This window comes from Staurois parvus, unplaced genomic scaffold (genome assembly GCF_062004578.1).
Source record: "Staurois parvus isolate SC_StPar_1 unplaced genomic scaffold, SC_StPar_1.0 ptg000082l, whole genome shotgun sequence".
NCBI lineage: Eukaryota > Metazoa > Chordata > Amphibia > Anura > Ranidae > Staurois > Staurois parvus.
The window spans coordinates 4781663-4800523 of NW_028317878.1; the positions used below are offsets into that span (position 1 = coordinate 4781663).

An 18861-nucleotide genomic window follows, 5' to 3' on the forward strand; every position below is an offset into this window, starting at 1 on the left:
CCGATTACCTGTGAGTGTGCACTTTTACCATTGGTTCCAGTCAAGTCCGTTTAGATATCTGCTGTTGTGAAGATCATCCATCTGTGCCAGGTTCTTATGGTGGCACATGGAGAAAAAGGAGGAGCCTAGAGTGCAGGAACGGACACTAAAAAAGAGGAGCGTCAGGCCACTTTGTGCAATACCATTGCACAGAACAGGTATCAACCCATTTAAAAAACAACCCCCCCCCCCCCCCACCAAAAAAAATAAATAAAAAAGGTTCCCACCCCTGTGCAGCAGTGCCAGAACAGGTGCATAGGGTAAAGATTCCAAAATGCCCCCCCTCTGTCATGTGTGATGCCCGATAGTTCTTTGTAGATGGGATCCCATCTTGCTCGTCTCACTGTGCAGATCCAGGTCCGCCAACTGGGTTTCACATGGACCCGGAAGTGCACAGTGACACATGGAGCTTTTCTGGTGTGTGTTCTCTGCCAGTCTCCTTTGACTAAATGAAAAGCACCAATCCAGCCAGAGGCAAAAACAGACAGGCATGGCATCATATGTGAGGAGGAGAGTACAGCTCCTCCCACCTACACGGCACCTGGTTTAGCTGCCCCTTCTGTCCCCCCTCTAAGTGCAGCCTCTCATATCCTGATGTTACAGCTCAATGCCCAGCCACTCTGACAGATCACATATTTCAGGGTAGTGACAGCGCTTGTTCTTCCCTCCTGTCCTCATACATTTCCATTGGCCTACAATCGTGACAGCACAACAGGAATGTGCAGGAGGCAGCTTGGCGTACCAAAGCTTTCCCACTTAAGATTTATACAATTATTTTTTTATATTACATAATTATGACAGATTCTCCTCAAGGAATATAGCTGCTCTTGTGGGGGGGATTATTTTCTTCCAATGACTGCCATGCTTCAAGCAAACATTTACACACACACACACACACACACACACACACACACACACACAAAAATAATAATATTCAGGCTGCAGTCACACCTACCGTACAGGTTTTTTTTCTCTCCTAATGCATTTGCATTAAAATCAATAGAAATACATGACAACATTCACTTTTTCAACCTGTTGCAATGCACTGAGTACTGAATGGCAAGGCATAAAAAAAAAAAACACAACAAAAAGACAACTTACATTGACACAACATGATGCATGTTGTGATGGTACATCTTAATGTATGCGTTGACATGCATTTTGATCAAATTTCACGGATTTCAATGGACGACACATCAAGAAAAAAAACTAACAAAAAAACAAAAAACCAACCACACAGGTATGAATGCAGTCTTAAGGTCCTGTAACAGACTACTGTTTTTCAGCAGTCCATGTCTTACTTTCTCTCAATTCCAGGGCTGCATCCTTTGTAAGGCAGGCCATACATTATACTTTTTTTTGTTGTTCAACCAGCAGGTTGGAAATAAATAAAAAAAAAAAATGTGCAGATTCCCCCCCCATCACTCACTGTGTGGATAGGGAAATATTTACCACAGTACTATTGTGTTCTACCAACAGGCAGCCTTCCCTGCCAGTAGAATACAATGATCACCACTGTCGGCTATAGCATGCAGCACTAAGGCCTCATGCACACAGAACGTAAAATGCGTTTAGTTCCATTTACAAGGGTCAAGTGCTTGCGCATAAATTCAGTTAAATAATTTATTCTGGCCACTGAAATGAATTGCTGCACAAGTGTGAAATGGATGCACTGGCCCTGGGTTTTTTCTCCTGCCTTTAAAAACGCTCCCGCCACTAACATTTCCTAAAAGTCTATGTGTTAATGAACACATAGAACATAGAGGGCCATTTACAAGCAAAAAGAAAAAAAAAAAAAAAAAAAACCCACAATACCCCTAAAAAGTGGCTGCAAAAACACCCTGTGTGCATGATGCCTAGTAGTTTGGGAAAACCTGACAGGCTAGTTTGGCTTGTGTACAACTAGCTAATTTATACATAGATCGAAATTCTTCCAGTCACTGCCGAATTGGCCAAAATTTTGATCTAGGCATGGCTGGTCCAAGAGTCTTCAGCATTCAAACCTTCCAGTAGATTTGGAAGCCTGTGGTCTCCAAAGCACAAGGTGCACACAGAAGGATTCAAAGAGTGTGGAGCAACACTACAAGCCAAATCAGACTTTACTACATTGCAGAGTTCATAAGGAACTGGCTGACGAGAACAAAGTTGACTTCTTCAGAGTGTTGCTGCTCCTTCACTATCCAATTATAATTTGGACTGCCCTTGACCAACCTGTATTGCAGCAGAGAAAAGTCAGATCCTGGCATTGTTGTCTGGAACAGAAGAAACTTGCGGAACAAAATTACATATTGTGTGACAGTTTCTGCTTACATATTTCAACCTTCACTTCCACTTTAGACTGACCATAAACATGAACTGCAAACAGCTGTCCACTCTCATGAGGTATGATCAGAACAGTTTGAAAACGGTTTAATACCATGCTTTTCTGGCTGTCTTCATTATAGAATAGATACTCTTGGGTAAGCAGAGATTATTTTTACAAGATGCCAATGGACAGTAAGATTGTGACTACACAATGGACTGCCCCTATAGTTCTAGGATTCTATGTAATTTTAGAGAACCTAAAAAAAAAAAAAAAAAAAAAAAAATCAATAAATTGTAAACTGTTAGGTGTTTATAGCCTAAACTACATAAAAGAAACAGTGAATGTGCCATTTTACCTTCATCAGTCTGGCATAGTTTTGTTGAGTGTGAAAGGCCTAAAACACCTTTCAAGTTTTTATCATTCATGTTCTGGTGACCATGATCACCAAAGACATGTATGAGGCTCTTTCCATTGAAGACACCTATCCCAGTGACAACTGTGTGAGGAATTTGGAAAGATTTACCTCCTGTGATTGTGGGACAGGAATTAGGAAAAATGTTCCCCGATAGATCACAGACAAAAAAAAAAAAAGAAAAAATGTAAATTGACAGGTGTTCTAACTATTACTCAAGCTGTCCACATACCAACCGAAAATCCTATCAGTCTGTGTGGTCCCCCCCATATGCTTAATGTACCATATTACCATTACTGTATGCATAGATCATGTGTATATTCCCCCCCTGTATCAGGCAGAGTCAGTCATCTCAGCCATGTAGACTGCAGAGTTTAGTCTAACAGATCTATCTTCTAAACTCGCTGGGAGTGATTAACCACAGGAGTATAGCATGTGCACATTCAAAGTTAATGGTCGCTTTACAAAGACATTTCACTCATCTTCAGTTACAAAGTAAAAAATCATTTTACAAAAAATTTCCAATCAAGTGCAAGAGAATAATTTTAAAAAGGATTTCTGATTGCACAGGATTTAAAGTCAGCACAGCTTCAATACATTCACCAAGCTAAATTAGGTAAAGCTCTGATGACCCCAATCATGTGTGAAGAAAAACAGGTTTTTTTGTATTCCCTTGCACTTGATTGGAAATTCCTTTGCAAAGTGAGTTTTCACATCATTCACCAAGATACATGAAAATGTACTTTGAATGTGAACATACTTTACCCTTTTAGTAAATTCTGATCAGTATACACCCCCTTGGGCTTTAGGAAGTATGCAAGTTTTTTTACTCATACAATTTGACATGGATTACATGGAGCTTTGATGTGCAGTTCCTGTATTAAAGTTAAGTTACTGTGCATTTTTCATATGTCAAAATGAAGAAAAAAAAAAAAAAAAGAAAAAAAACACCTGCTGCCTGCATGACTTTTGTGGCCCATTCACACTTGGGCTCACACAGGAACGATGTGGGAAACTACATTGTGATTCGGACAGGAAACGCACTGCATTCCTGTTCAAATCGCATCGTAAAAAAAAAATATATATATATATAATAGTATTGATTGTGGTATCTGAGCATTTACAAGAGTACTCGTGCAGATGCTTAGCATCAGCACCTGTATCAGTGCAACTCTACCTTTAACTGTACCACGATGCACAAAGCAGAATCAGGGCTCCAGAATTTTACAGCACTATCATGTGTTGTAGTGCCCGAAACTGAAATAGGCAAAAAAGGTGTAAATATACCATTAACAGCCATTTATAAAATCATGGTTTTAACACACACTGCTAGCACTAGTTTACATGTGTGCAATTACTCTTCCCATGTATATCCAAACCTTAAATTTTGTAAAGCGCTGCTGAATAATAATAATTATTCCTTCTTTTAAGATTCAAATTCTTTCACTTTTCTCCCTGCTACGTCCAGGACATTGGCGGCTGGTACATGGATCGAGATTTCGCCAGTTCAGCATGGACCAGCCAAATTTTGATCCATGTGAGGCCACTGCGGTTGAACAGAAGTTGATCTGCCTGGTCAGTATATTTTTGCTTGATCAGTGTTCCAGGCAATAGTTCGGTGGGAAGGATTCCCCCAGCCACCTCAAAATGTGTGTATGGGGAATCTAGTCAGCGTTTGTTTTTTGTTTTTTTCTCCATTCAACCCGCTAGTTGAAGGAAAAAAAAAAAAAAGAAAGAAGACGACGACCACCCATGTATGGACAGCTTTAGGCAGCCCTTAAAACGATTGGGCTGGCAATGCAATGAAATATCCAAAAAGGGCATGTCTAATTCCAACACAGCATACCACCATGCAGAGTAGTGTGTTACCGTGCATTGGGAAGTGCTGCAACTCTTGGTGTTGGGAGACTCACTGCCTTAATACATTTAGAATAACCCCACGATGTACTAATGCACACAACATCCACTGCGGCACAAAACGGTTTCAGTCCTTAGGCTTGGTTCACACTTCAGCGACTTGGCATCCGACCCATGTCACATGACTTGTGAAATCCCATGTTAGTCAATGAGAGCCATCTTAATTAGCACTACTGAAGTCACTCAGACTTTAGAAAAAGGTTCCTGTACTACTTCAAGGAGACTTTTATCCAACTTGTGCCCATAGACTTTAATGGAAGTCGCCTCCAAGTCAGATCCTCATCTATACTGATGTCATTTGGATCGGACATTATAGGAAGATTACCCAGGTAAAGTCACATGACATGAAAGTTATACTCAAGTCGCCTGGCCAGGTTGCAGTAGTGTGAAACAAACCTTTGTTTGAGCAGCTCAACACTACTTCTTCTACTACTACTTCTGTGTGCATCTCACAAGCAGACTTTGAAGAACTACATATACAGGCTGGCTGTAATGCCACCATGTCAAGCCTCCTTTGGCCAATTACAACAACTGTCTATTAAGTCTGTAAAGCAGAACAGAAAAATCTTCAAAACAAAATGGATGTGATCAGTGGCTGTTCCGAGTGTAAGGGGGGGAAAAAAAAAAAAAAAAAAAAATGCATAAACTGTATTCTTATGAACCAAAAGTCTCAGTGTATTAAAAAGAAGAAAGTGTTGCCTCCAGCACTCACTTGAAAGTGGCAAAACATGCTTGCAAAATTTAGTATTTACAGCACGTGATGTCTCGCATGTGTAATATAATATAGGAAGACCAATACATGGGAAGAGAACACACACACAAAATGGAGTGTGGAAACATCAAGCAATCTGTTGGATAAGCCATTTCAGTACACTTGGGAAAAGGCAGCAATAAAAAAGGTTTGTTTTTTTTAATGATTATTAAGTTAGAGGAAAATCCCTCCAAATGTGAGTGTCCCCATTGGAAGATTTCCTCCCTATTACTGTTTAGGGGACAACTTAAAATTCGGGATCTTTATACATGCAGTTTAGTCGATAATGGTAAAACGTGACATCAAGTGGATAGTTTTCCCAACAGGGGCACAGACAGCAATAAAAACCTGACTGCTGTTCCAAGCAAAAATATTATAAAAAAATTAAAAGGAAAAAAAAAAAAAAAAATGTATATGAACATTTACAGAAAATGTATGTTTAAAGTGGTTTGAAAGCCTCAAGGCTCACTGGGCAGATTGATAACAGTGGGAGCCATTGGCGTCCACTGCTGTCAACTAAATTCTGTGATGAGGGAGCGGGGGGGAGGTCAGTGGGCATCATTTGTAAGTGTTTGAGAGAGCATAATCTTGGATAGTCAGTCTGGCCCCAAGCCAGTCACCTTTATTTTCCAACGATTCAAAAAGGGAGAATCTGAAGTGCTACTGTACAAGTGTAGCAGGACTTCAGAGTCTGACTTGTGACTCTTACAACATGACTCAAGCCATGGAATTTCTCACAGTACACTTATGTATTACACTGATAATTAAGAGACAGTAAGTAGCAGCCCAAACAGCAGAGCTTTATAAGATGGATCTCAAACTATTGTGAAGGATTAAAAAAAGGACAACTTCAGCAAGACATCAGTTGCGCATAGGGTGGGGCATGGGTTCAAACCACCCCCTCCACATTGCTATAAAAATCCAGACATTTCTGCCACGTTACCATTTAAACTACAAATGTATCCAAAGCCAAAATGTTTTTATAGTTTAGAGTTTTTAGTATATCTCAAGGTTTGTTTTTGCCATATGTGTGCCATTGGAAAGATGTCCCTTCACAGCCTGTCCTGTAATAACAGGAAGTCTCTCCAAAGCAAGGGGAAGTCTCCCTTTACCGTTCATAACATTTCCCTTTATTCCCATTCTGCCAACAGATCAAAATTTAGGAAAAATAGGAGGAGGATTTACCTTCAGATACACAGTTTTTCAATTAAGGTGGCTGTAAAAGGCAGAAGACTTTCTACCTGCATGCAGGTAAAAAAAACCCTGAGTGCAGATCCCCCGAGTCCCCCTTATACTAACCAAATTCCAATCTTGATCCAGCAATGGGCATGAGAGTCAAGTCCCTCTCCCTCCTGATTGGCTTTGAAAACAGCAGGAGCCAATAGCTTCCGCTGCTGTCTCTGTCACAGCCATTGAGGAGGGAGAGGGGAAGCAAGGCCGAGCCACATTCTAGTGTGCCTTATGGACACATAGAAGTAGCTTGGAGGAAAGCCCGTTCAAGTGTCCCCATAGCAAGCAGCTTACTATGGTGGGTCCTTAATGGGAAAGGGGACCAGTAGCTCTGGCAGGGTACACAAGAAGAGGACAATCGGGGCTGCTATGTACAAAAACATTGCACAGAGAAGACAAGTATGACATGTTTGTTACTTAAAAAAAGAAAAATTGATCCTTTACAATCTTTTATAGTGGAGTAACCATAGGAAAATAGGCAGACTGATCTTCTAATGTCACAAGCCAACGACACAACCAGCCTAGCTGAAAAATGATTCTAAGCCGTTCCATAGGAAGCCCCAATATAGCAGAGATTGGTTCTGTGTCTGACTCAACCAGAAACCACACAATGAGAATTCTTCAAGTTTTGAGAAAAGAGGATCTGTGGCCCATCAGCATAGTAGCAATGCTGAGCAAACGGTTGGCGCTATATAAATACTGTATAATAGTAATAATGCTATTAACTCACGATGCACCCCAACCAACGCCATTCAATTTAAGTAGACTTCCTTTAAGAAAACAATGCAGATATTTTAGGCAATGGAAAAAAAAATAAATATATATATATATATATATATATATATATATATATATATATATATATATATATATATATATATATATATATATATATATATATATATATATATATATATATATATATATATGGTTTGAAGGATATAACCCCCTCTGTATCCTAATGTGCAGCACTGTTCCTCAGTATGTTTCTATAGGTACAGTTCCTTTTCAGCTGCATGCTTGTGCATTGGGGGATGGGCGGTTAAACAAAGGGGAAGGAAGGGAATACAAAAAAGGAGGAAGAGACCATCCCTGGGTGCCCACTAGATGGCTCTGTTACACAGCACATGGCAGATCCGATATGCAGTCTCATAGTCCAGAGATACTCACTTATTCAAGAACTCCTGTAAACCACGGATGCGCTGTTCCACAGTCTGCGCATTACTGATGTTGAAGAATGGGGTTTTAGATGGCAATTCTGGCAGATCTCTAAAATAAAAGCATACAAAATAAATCTTAGCTGGAACAATATATACATAATACATGTGAGCAGAGAACAATGTATAAGGTGTGGGTTGAAGGCCTTCCTTTTGGTACTAGTATAAGGAAAGGGGAAAGATCTGTTTGAGACAACCAAACTACAGCGGTCATGTTTCATATGTGCAGGCTGCCCCACTTTATTCATTTAAATGTTTAAGTAATAAGCATTCTTGTCTATTCTAAACGATGTCTTTGTTGTGGTCTGGCAGAGCAGGGTTCAAACACCGACTGAGTTTTCTGAGCTCTCCATCACTGGCAGAAGATCTTCCATACTGCATGTACAACTAGAACAAGCAGAGTTTGGCTTTTTAGCAAAGCTGCCGTTGTCACCAGCATACGTTATTCTACTAAATCACAGAAAGCATTTCTGGGTCCTTCACCTCCAAGAAATGTATGGAGAATTAAATCCATCTGCGTAAATGATAGTGTAGACCAGGGGTCTCCAAACTTTCTAAATATAAGGGCCAGTTTATAGTCCTTTAGATTTTATGGGGACAGACTGGTCAGCAGCAGTAGAAATTTTTCTGGCATTAGTGGGAGTAAATAAATATCGCCACATTTGGTCTTGGGGGGGGGGGGGGGGGGAGGAATAATGCCCCATCATTGCTAGCACTGGGAGGGATTGGAGTCTGTGGTAGAAATGGTGCCCCATTGTTGGTATCAGTGGGAGGAATAGTGCCCCACGGGCCATATCTGGCCTCAGGACCACAGTTTGGGGACCTCTGGTTTACCCCCTTATTTTGTATTGAAGCAACAAATTATATTAATATACAACCACATTCCTTAAGACACAAAAATGCCCACGTATCTAATATACAATAGAATTCTAATGTGGTGACCACTGGTTTAGAGAAAAATCTAAACTTTGCCCACCATAGCAGAGTTCAAATTATAGCTCTATATAGTTCTTGTGAAGAGCAAAGAAATGTATCCAGACTCACTCCATTGTTTTAGAATGTGTATTAAAGCCTGTTTCCAATTACATATGCGGGATTCACTTCCTGCTGTGCTTCACAATGGATGCCCTATTCTGCTCCCTCAGTCAAGTCTTTGGGTGGGCTTGGTGTAAGGTGTAAAATAGCAACAAGCTTTTTAAAAACATGAGCAGAACATGCAGTTTTTTGCCCCCCATTTAAATATGCATGTAAAAGGGAACATTTAAAAGATTGTACTTTGTTTACAAAGACTATGTATATTTTTATTCCTGTTGGGCTCCATAATGGATGTTTGCTTACGGCTTCTCACAATGAGGCTTCATGCACACCGAGTAGAAAAATCAGTAGTAAACCACACACAAAATCATTATTTATTAATATTTTTATTATATTATAAATCACAAAATTGGGGCCCCCTCGGCAGTTTAAGTCCTAATGTGCTAGTATGCACTGCATACTAACATTATATGGGCAGCACAGTGGCTAAATGGTTAGCACTTCGGCCTGGCAGTACTAGGGTGGTTGGTTCGAATCCCCACCAAGGCACCACCTGCCTGGAGTTTGCATGTTTTTCCTGTGCGGTTTTCCTCCGGGTACTCCAGTTTCCTCCCACACTCCAAAGACTTGCTGGTAGGAGAATTGGCTGCTGTCTAAATTGGCCCTAGTATGTGTATGTATGAATGCAAGTTAGTGACCTTAGATTGTACGCCCCTTGAGGGTTAGGGACTGATGTGAATGTACAATATATATGTAAAGCGCTGCGTAAAATTGATGTTGCCGTACTAGTACCTGAAATAAATGAATGACAGACCAGCCTGAAAACGAAGCCCTCCGCTGTAGGGGCTTGCATCTTCACAGGCTTCAGTCATATGACAGTCATGGCTGTGGCACAGAGTTCTGAATGGACAGCACAGTCTACTCAGAGCCCAGTGTGTATGCGCTGGTGACTGCTGCTGCTAAGGTAGATGTCTCCTAAACCGTGCACATTTAGGAGATATTTACTGTATCTACATATTTACAAGCCTTACCTATAGGTAAAAATAAACCACATGAGTTTACAACCACTTCAAAACACTGCTTTTAGGGGCGTCTGACAGGGTTTTTTTGCATCTAAAAGCCCCTCCATGTTACCCTATATGTCCATACGTGATAGGCGTTTAGAGGCAGAGGCGTTTTGGAGACCACTAGGGAAAAAAAAAAAAAAAAAAACACACACACACCACGCACCACACAACAACCTGCTGCCAGCGTGTCAAAGAGCAGCAGCATTTTGGCAGAAAAATGCTTGGCACATGTAAACATGTCTAAACGCACATTACTTCTAGGTGCATCAAGCTCAAGCATTCATTTCAATGGCCAGATAAAATCAAGTCTAGATGGTTTACATTCATCAAGCGCTCTCTTTCTGCCAAAATGCTGCTGCCAGGAGGAAAGGCATATAGGAGAACTGTACAAACACCCTGTGTGTGCATGGGACATGGGTTGGTTTTGTGTAAAGTGTAAATAGAAGCAAGGATTATTGAATTAGTACACTTGTTAGATATGCATGTTAAAAAGAAAATTGAAAGGACTGTACTTTCTATGTAATTATAGAACCATGCATTGTGGGGGGGGGGGGGGGGGGGTGTTAAAAACATAAGAGGTGGAACTGAACTCAATCTCACAGAATAACTCAAACAAATTAAATTAGGCCAGCATGCCAAGGTAAACAAGCCAATGCAGGAAAAGCTGTACATATCCAACACAATGCAGACTATCAACTTTTCCGGTCAGGCATCTGGACAAATCCCAATGTTATTGTTGGGTTCCCCGCATAGCCTGCACCAGCTCTGTGATGTCAGCCAACAGTGGACTTTAGCCTGCTGTCATCTGAATCTGGGTCATAGGAGTTCAGAACAAAGTGCACTCATGTGATCCCTGGGAACAGAAAAGAGCTTTAGCCATACTTCTTCTTTAAATTTGTGCTTAACTCAGTTTGGAGGGATACCATTTTTGGTCATACAGGTCAATACTAGAAAGAAAAAAAAAAAAAAAAAAAAAAAAAAACACTCTATAAAGTCATAGAATACATAGAACACTTCCTCCAAGAAGGAAAAGTAGTTTAGAAGACCGGTATAAGGCGGCTTACATTAACACTGCATTGCTCTGAAGCCTCTGACGTAGCCACACAAATTCTCTAAACCTCCTTCTGACTCGTGAGTTTTTTCTGGTGAAGCACATACTGTTCGTCTGCAAACATAAAAAGACAGGATAAGCACTTTGCACACCTCACCTGGTATCTGCTGACACAGAATAATTAACACTATAACCAAGGGGTGTCTCAGCACATTGACACAACAGAGGTGACATGAAATCATGAGAAATTAGGCTCCACCCTGATATCACCTGTTCTCCGAGACTACAGATTGCCCAAAAGGGTAAATGGTAAAATGTCATGTCTACTGTATAGAACACGTCTCATCTCGGGATACCTGTGCCATAACAGCTTTTGGCTATTGTATATGGGAGTTTGGAGGTGTATTTGCCAAGCATTTGAGATAAGATTAGTATTTGTTCACATTGACTTGAATGGAGAAATAAAAGCACAAATTAATCTTAAAATAACCTTTAACATTAGTCTTAAAACTAATCTATGGATGTCCCCCTCTAACCAGTAATTAATAAAAAAAACATAATATGAAGCAAATTAATTTTAAAAAGGCGGCCATTCCCAATACAAATCGGATTGTAAAATTTCTTAGGCTCACTATACACATTGCAATTCAACCATACAACCTCTGTACAATCAATCAACTTTAGATCCAACAAAACTGTAATATGTGGATTTATCAAATTTATTTGTATCCAGTTAGGCAGACCCTTGAACTACAAACTTATTGGCAGATCTACAGCTTCTCAGACAGTTTGTACAATTTCCCTTAGAACTACCAACTACTATGTAGTGCAAGCTCCTGCATAATTGGATACAGATTGATTGGACTTTTGATCTAGATTTACTAAAACTAGTGCACACAGAATCTGGTGCTGTCCCAGCTTCTAACTTCAGCTTGTTAAATTAAGCTTTGGCATTAAAACCTGGAAGCGGATTGGTTTCGATGCACAAGATTCTGTGCGCACCAATTTCAGGAATTCTCCCCCACAGTTTTGTTAAATCTAAAGTTGGTTGCACATAGATTGGATTGCATGGGCAGATTGTAATGTGGATGGTGTGTTAAAAATTACCCAAAACTCAGACAGCCTATCGAAAGAAATGATTAAAATGAGACAGAACTACATAGAACATTGCATGTGTTATACACACTAAGGCTGTCCATATATCATACAATTTTCTTGTACAATGCTTTAGATTTACCAAAATCATATAAGTAGGTCAAACCTAAATACGATCAATTTGCATGCACCCAGACAGGCCCTTGCACTACCTAGTTGAAGGTAAATCTAAAGGAAATTGAAGAAAATTGTATATGTCCAGCTTAAAACACTTGTGGCTAAAGAAATACTAGATTTTTGCATGATCTTCTAATAATCTATTAGGCCTCGTTCACACCTATATGGTGTGGAGTGTTAAAAAAATAATAAATAAAAATCTTGCTTGCTGCATCTTTGATCCTCTCATGAAAAACATGCGTTGTATAATGTTCAATGATAACGCACCTGAAACACAACAGCATCGCACAGATGTGAAACAGGCCTTACACTGGAAGTTATAACAAAGAATGGTTTTAAATACTTATTAGCACTAAACTGCATGGGCTTTCTAAAAGTTGGGAAATCGAAAAGCTATAAAAACTAAATTAAAAGATTACTACTTAAATACCACACCTTATCTATTGTTCAAATAATGTATCGTTAACATCAGATTTTTCACTATACTGTGGGAAGAAAAAAGTGCAGGAACAGCTAGCAAACTGAAGGAAGCTTGCCCTAGTTTTTGTATCTCAAACAAAAATTTAAATCTGTACTGTATAACTGGTTCAGCACAGCTAAATTGAAGCCAGCAAGCAATTTAATAAATTTAATCAGCACAATGACAGAATGGACATTATTATACAGTGTTTATAAAGCGCCAACAGTTTGCTCAGCGCTTTACAATATAAAAAGGGAGTCAATACAGCAACAATACAGTTCAATACAAGAGGGATAGGAGGACCCTGCTCCTTGGAGCTTACAATCAAAGGGGACATGAGAGTCTTAATGCAATTTGCTCCACACTTACAAAGGAAAACTGAAGTCCTATTATATTTGCATAATCACTTATGATTTTAAAGTTATATGAAATCTTCCAGATATAGCAACACACACACACACACACACACACACACACACACACAATGAAGCTATTGTCATAAAAATAAAAAAAAAAAAAGAGTAATGGTTAAAAGAAATGTCTACTAGAGCTATACTTACATGAATGCAGATTTCATAATCCAGATAAGAGTGCCAGTCTTCTTTCTGTACTTTGGGGTCTCGGACCCAGATACAGATGGTCTCCTGTAAATGCATAGTTCAGAGTTAGAAGGCTGTGCAGTGTGAAGCTAGTTGAGAGTCTTCCAAATGAGGTCTGAAAGGAGGAAGTCAACTCTTATAGGCTTCCAGGAAAGAAAAAAAAAAAAAAAAAAAAAAAAAGTCACCAGACCAGACACTCTGGAAATTCTCTGTGTGCTCACAGCCAATAAGAGTTTAAAAAGGGGAAGGGATAGGTTGGGGGTTTTCCCAAAATTACAAGTAATGCCTTCATAATAACAAAAGCATTACATATTTGTATTCCCAATATTTCCTAATATCAAGGTAACATGCTGGGGGGAAAAAAACAAAAAACAAAACAGATTGCAGTCTGTAAAGCATTGAACCTGCAATCATCCCAACCGTGGGTGCAATGCCAGGATCCCACAGACTATGTACACTATCTGCCCATATATCATTGATTTAGGCGTGTTTATGCAAGTTCGTGCATATGTGCATAAAATTACTCCAGTAAGTGTCTCTCTGAATGCAGATTTATGGTACTTTCCCTTTACGCCCCTAAATGCTGCACTAAAATACAATTCTAAACATCACAATATGCACAAACACATTGGCTAAAAGAGAGCTGAAATCAGAGGCATTAAAAAATATAAAAATGCCTCTAAAAGCTGCATTTTTTTTCTGCGTGCATGAGGCCCAAGGCTTTTTATTAAAACAAACATGACAAATGGTACTACGAGTGTTGGCATCTCCCAACTAAGGTTGGAGAAGTTCCACATACACCAGGCTGGACTTTGAGTTTGGTGGTATTATAATAATTACTGCAACATAATTTAGGTGCCAAATGCAACCAACACCTATTTGAACATAGCCAACACTATTGATAATATCCTTAATAGCCATACCAATAACACCACATTGTGAACATGAGCGCTGATTAAAGTAGAACGCCAGAATCTGCTAGGCCACATGCAGGGAGTTTGCTGCTCAGAGGCAGGTAAAACGCATTTTGTGCTATGACTGCATACAAACTCACTAAAGAGATGCCATTTTAAACACCATTGCTGGACAAAAACTGTCTGCACCAGAGACTCTAATCACATATAACCACATAGATGATGGCAGCAACAGCCATTGATTTGCACCAAGTACAAATCTGACAGTAGCCCTACTGGCATAGGGCGTACACCCTATGCACTTTTGGTGTGCTCCCTGTTTTGTAAACACCAGGTGTTTCCTTTTGGGAGTGCATTCACTACACAAAAAAAAAAAAAAAGCACCTCTGGCAAGAATTCTACTGTAAAGACAAGAATCTAGACTTTATTAAAGGACATGTTCCCACTGCTAAAGCCGCTGCCCCCCCAGATTATTTTATTATTTTCAGGTACGTATATAGCGCTGTCAATTTACATATATATTGTACATTCACATCAGTCCCTAACCCTCAAGGGGTGTACAATCTAAGGTCCCTAACTCACATCCATACCTACACATACTAGGGCCAATTTAGACAGGAGCCAATTAACCTACCAGCATGTCTTTGGAGTGTGGGAAGAAACCGGAGTACCCGGAAGAAACCCACGCAGGCACAGGGAGAACATGCAAACTCCAGGCAGGTGGTGCCGTGGTTGGGATTTGAACCAGCGACCCTAGTACTGCCAGGCAGAAGTGCTAACCATTTAGCCACTGTACTGCCCCCAGATAGTATTTATATATTACAGGTACTTTTATAGCTCCGTCAATTATATATTCACATCAGTTCCTAACCCTCAAGGGGCGTACAATCTAAGGTCTCTGATCCAATTAACCTACCAGCATGTCTTTGGAGTGTGGGAGGAAACCGGATTACCCGGAGGAAACCTATTTGGGCAAAGGAAGAACATGCAAACTCCTGGCAGGCGGTGCCGTGGTTGGGATTCGAACCAATAACCCTTGTACTGCCAGGCAGAAGTGCTAACCATTCAGCCACTGTGCTACCCCCAAGTAGTATGCCCAATACCAGCTGTCAGTTTTTTGGGTTTTTTTTTTTTTTTTTTTAAATCAGGAGAAGCAGTGTGGTGCTTCGCCCACATGGTCGCATAATTCATTCATAGAGATCTGTGAATGAACTACAAATAATGTCGTTTGTAGATGTTTGCGTGTTATTCTCAAACGGCGCTGTGGTAGTGCATTCCGTCTCCCGGTCAGCGTTAAACTGTCTGCTCATATGAGGTACGGGCACACAGATTAAACTGCCAGTCTGCTGGAGACATTCATGGCAATAGCAATCTGATCATTGGTGGAAAGCTTTCCAGGCTAAAACAAATAAATGCAAAACAAAAAAAAAAAAAAAAAAAAAAACCCAGAAAGGGGAAAAAAAAAATAAAAATGCATTTATAATTTTTTAAAAAGTGAACTGGTCCTGTAACAGGAGAGTGAGCCACTGTAGGGAAGCAGGTATGCTTGGACAGGACATTGTGTCTGTTAGAAAATGCCTAGTCTGTCCCTGACTGCACAAGGCTATAACCAGGTTCCTTAAGCTTTGAACTATATATGCAGCTGCTGTTTATGTTATTTCAATAAGACAAAAATTGTACCCTCTTTTTATGGCTTTTGTACATGAAGGATCCAAAAAATGTGTACAGGTGGTTTAAAAAGGGGAAGGAAAATTCAACTTCTTACAAAAGAGAAACATGGCTTGAAAGGGTTTGAGAAGCCCAGGTGTAGTGCAATGGTCTAGGTAAACAATCATTTCAATTTCCATTGAATCAGGTGAGCCCTCAATACTATCTAGTTGTTAAAACAAAAGGAGATCGCACTATCACATTTTAATCTAGGAGGCCAGTTTTAAAGCTAGCCATTCAAATGCTTATTGAAAACCAGACAATTCCCCCTAACAGGCTAAACAACATGGAGGAGGGAATCTCCACTCCCTGCTATTGTATGCAGCAGCCATGGCACCCACAGATGCCCAATTACACAAAGCAGTGTATATCTGGGGTACCTTCAAAAGAGAAGGAGAAAAGGAAAAAAAGACAGAGGCCTCAGGCGAGTTCCTTAGTTTGACAGATAATTGGCTGAAATAAAACAATGAAAAAGGTATATTGCAATGGTGTACTCACAACTGTAAGGTTGCTGAGCTCCCAAATGGGGATCAGACAACCTGGAGTGAAAGCCTGCAGGGAATATGCCTGCATTGTCAGGGTTCCAGTGTGTTAAGAGGTTTATGAGCACCAAATGGGGTTTAAACCTCTTATACCCAAAAACAGTGACTGCAGCCGATAGGATACATTCTCTATTCTGCCAGTAGTTTTTCCACCCAGCTCTATTGATTTCTAAATCAACTTTCAAGTCGTGTGGCGCTTGCAGGGCCAACCATTGCTTGAATGTTGGCCAATTCAGCAGGAATTGGTCAAACTTCAAGCAGTCTATGGCCAGCTCTAGGCTTGTTAACGAATAACTATTTTCCAGTGCTACAATACTATGACAGATCCAGCACACACCCTTTCTTGAAAATCTGTATTTATAGCCATGTTTCCCAGAAACATATCTGCATTTTTAACTTTATCTTTTTTTACCAATGCCTACAAAGGCACTGCATTTGTCAACGGCTAATATTCTATTCATGGATAGTTTTGCTTAGCTGTTCACTGCCACTAGTACAATGACACATTCTTTGATTTGGCTGACTTTTCAGGAAGCTTCTCTTTCCCAATTCCCTAGCTTCCACGCTGATCCAGAGGCTTAAGTACCAAGTTGCTGACCTGAAAAAAAAAAAAAAAAGTTCAGGCATCATGACTTCACCTGCTGCATATTTTTTGCTGGGTCTGGGGGCTTAAAGTTCAAGACAACCAGGCAATTAGCACCAAGATAAACTAGAAATAGCAGCCCCCATATTTCTACCAGCACGGGCTCTTTAAAGTAAATTTACAGCAAAAAAAAAAAAAATACAAAAAACAAAACCTATTTTGGAGGAATAGTCAGAACCTCTGTCAGGTACATATTTCCTGAGTCAAAGACATGGAGCATTGGATTGTTTGTTCCAGTAACTGTTCAGTTCAGTCTGAGATTTGTCAGTAAAATCTCTTTGTTAGGCTGATGTCCAAGAAAAAAACAAAAACAAAAAAAAAAAAAATCCACACATCAGCAGTTTCATTTTTTTTTTAACTGATGCGATTGTATACTTTGTGTAGCAATAACAGGTGATCTATGCCAACCTACATATTTAATAACGTCACCCAGCAAATATTCCTAGCTTATACAGCAGGGTAAATAAATGATTTGATCCCTGCAGATTTTGTAAGTTTGTCCAATTACAAATAAATGAAGAGTCTATAAAATTTTGATCATAGATGTATTTTAAATGACAGAGACAGAATATAAACCAAAAATCAAGAAAAAAAAAAAAAAAAAACCACGATACAAATGTTCTAAATGGAGTGCAGTTCAAGGAGTAAAATAAGTATTTGATCAACAAGCAAAACATGACTTAGTACTTGGTGGAGAAACCCTTGTTGGCAAGCACAGAGGTCAGACGTTTCTTGTAGTTGGCTAACAGGTTTGCACACATCTCAGGAAGGATTTTGGTTCACTTTTCTTTACAGATCTTCTCTAAATCTTTCTTGGCTGTCGCATGGCAACTCAAAGTTTCAGCTCCCTTCATACATTTTCTAAGATCTGGAGACTGGCTATGCTACTCCACAACCCTAATGTGCTTCTTCTTGAGCCACTTCTTTTGTTGCCTTGGCGGTATTCAGTGTTCTGGCTGAAGGTTCTCATTCAAACTTTTACAATACATGGCCCCATCCACTAGCCCCTCAATGCAACAAAGTCATCCTGTACCTTTAAAAAAGAGAAACAGCCCCAAAGCATGTTTCCACCTCCGTGCTTGACTGTAGGGATGGTGTTCTAGGAGTCATAGTCAGCATTTTTCTTCCTACAAACACAGCAAGTCGAGTTAATGTCAAAGAGCTCAATTTTGGTCTCATCTGACCACAACACCTTCTCTCAATCATTCTCTGAATCATATAGATGTTCACTGGCAAACTTCAGATGGGCCTGGACATGTGCCTTCTTGAGGAGGGGGACCTTGTGGATGCTGCAGGATTTCAATCCATGGCGGCATATTGTGTTAACAATGGTTTGTTTGGTGACTGTGGTCCCAACTGCCTTGAGAGCTTCTCCCATGTAGTTCTAGGCCGATCCTTCACTTTTCTCATGATCATCCTCACCCATGAGGTGAAATCTTGCATGGAGCTCCAGACCGAGGGCGATTGATGGTTATTTTGTATTTCTTCCATTTGCAAGTAATTCAGTTGTCTTCTTCTCACCAAGTTTCTTGCTGGTCTTGTAGCCCATTCCAGCCTTGTGCAGGTCTACAATCTTGTCCCTGACATTCTTTGACAGCTCTTTGGTATTGCCAATCATGGTGAGGTTTGAATGGAATAAAATTGTGGACAGGTTTTTGTTTTTCTTTTTTTAAATACACAAGCCATATCATTAGGAGCAC

General features: G+C 40.0%; 1 protein-coding gene across 1 annotated transcript in view; it reads right to left on the reverse strand.

Annotated features, from left to right (window-relative positions):
* Positions 1-18861, reverse strand: part of SNX10 (sorting nexin 10) — a 58651-nt gene that overhangs the window by 18919 nt on the left and 20871 nt on the right. Inside the window, exons 3-5 of the mRNA XM_089669917.1 lie at positions 13317-13400; positions 11038-11138; positions 7825-7923 (exon numbers count right to left, since the gene is read on the reverse strand). Of these exons, the coding sequence (XP_089526043.1) occupies positions 7825-7923; positions 11038-11138; positions 13317-13400 (284 nt within the window). The remainder of the gene's footprint in view (positions 1-7824; positions 7924-11037; positions 11139-13316; positions 13401-18861) is intronic.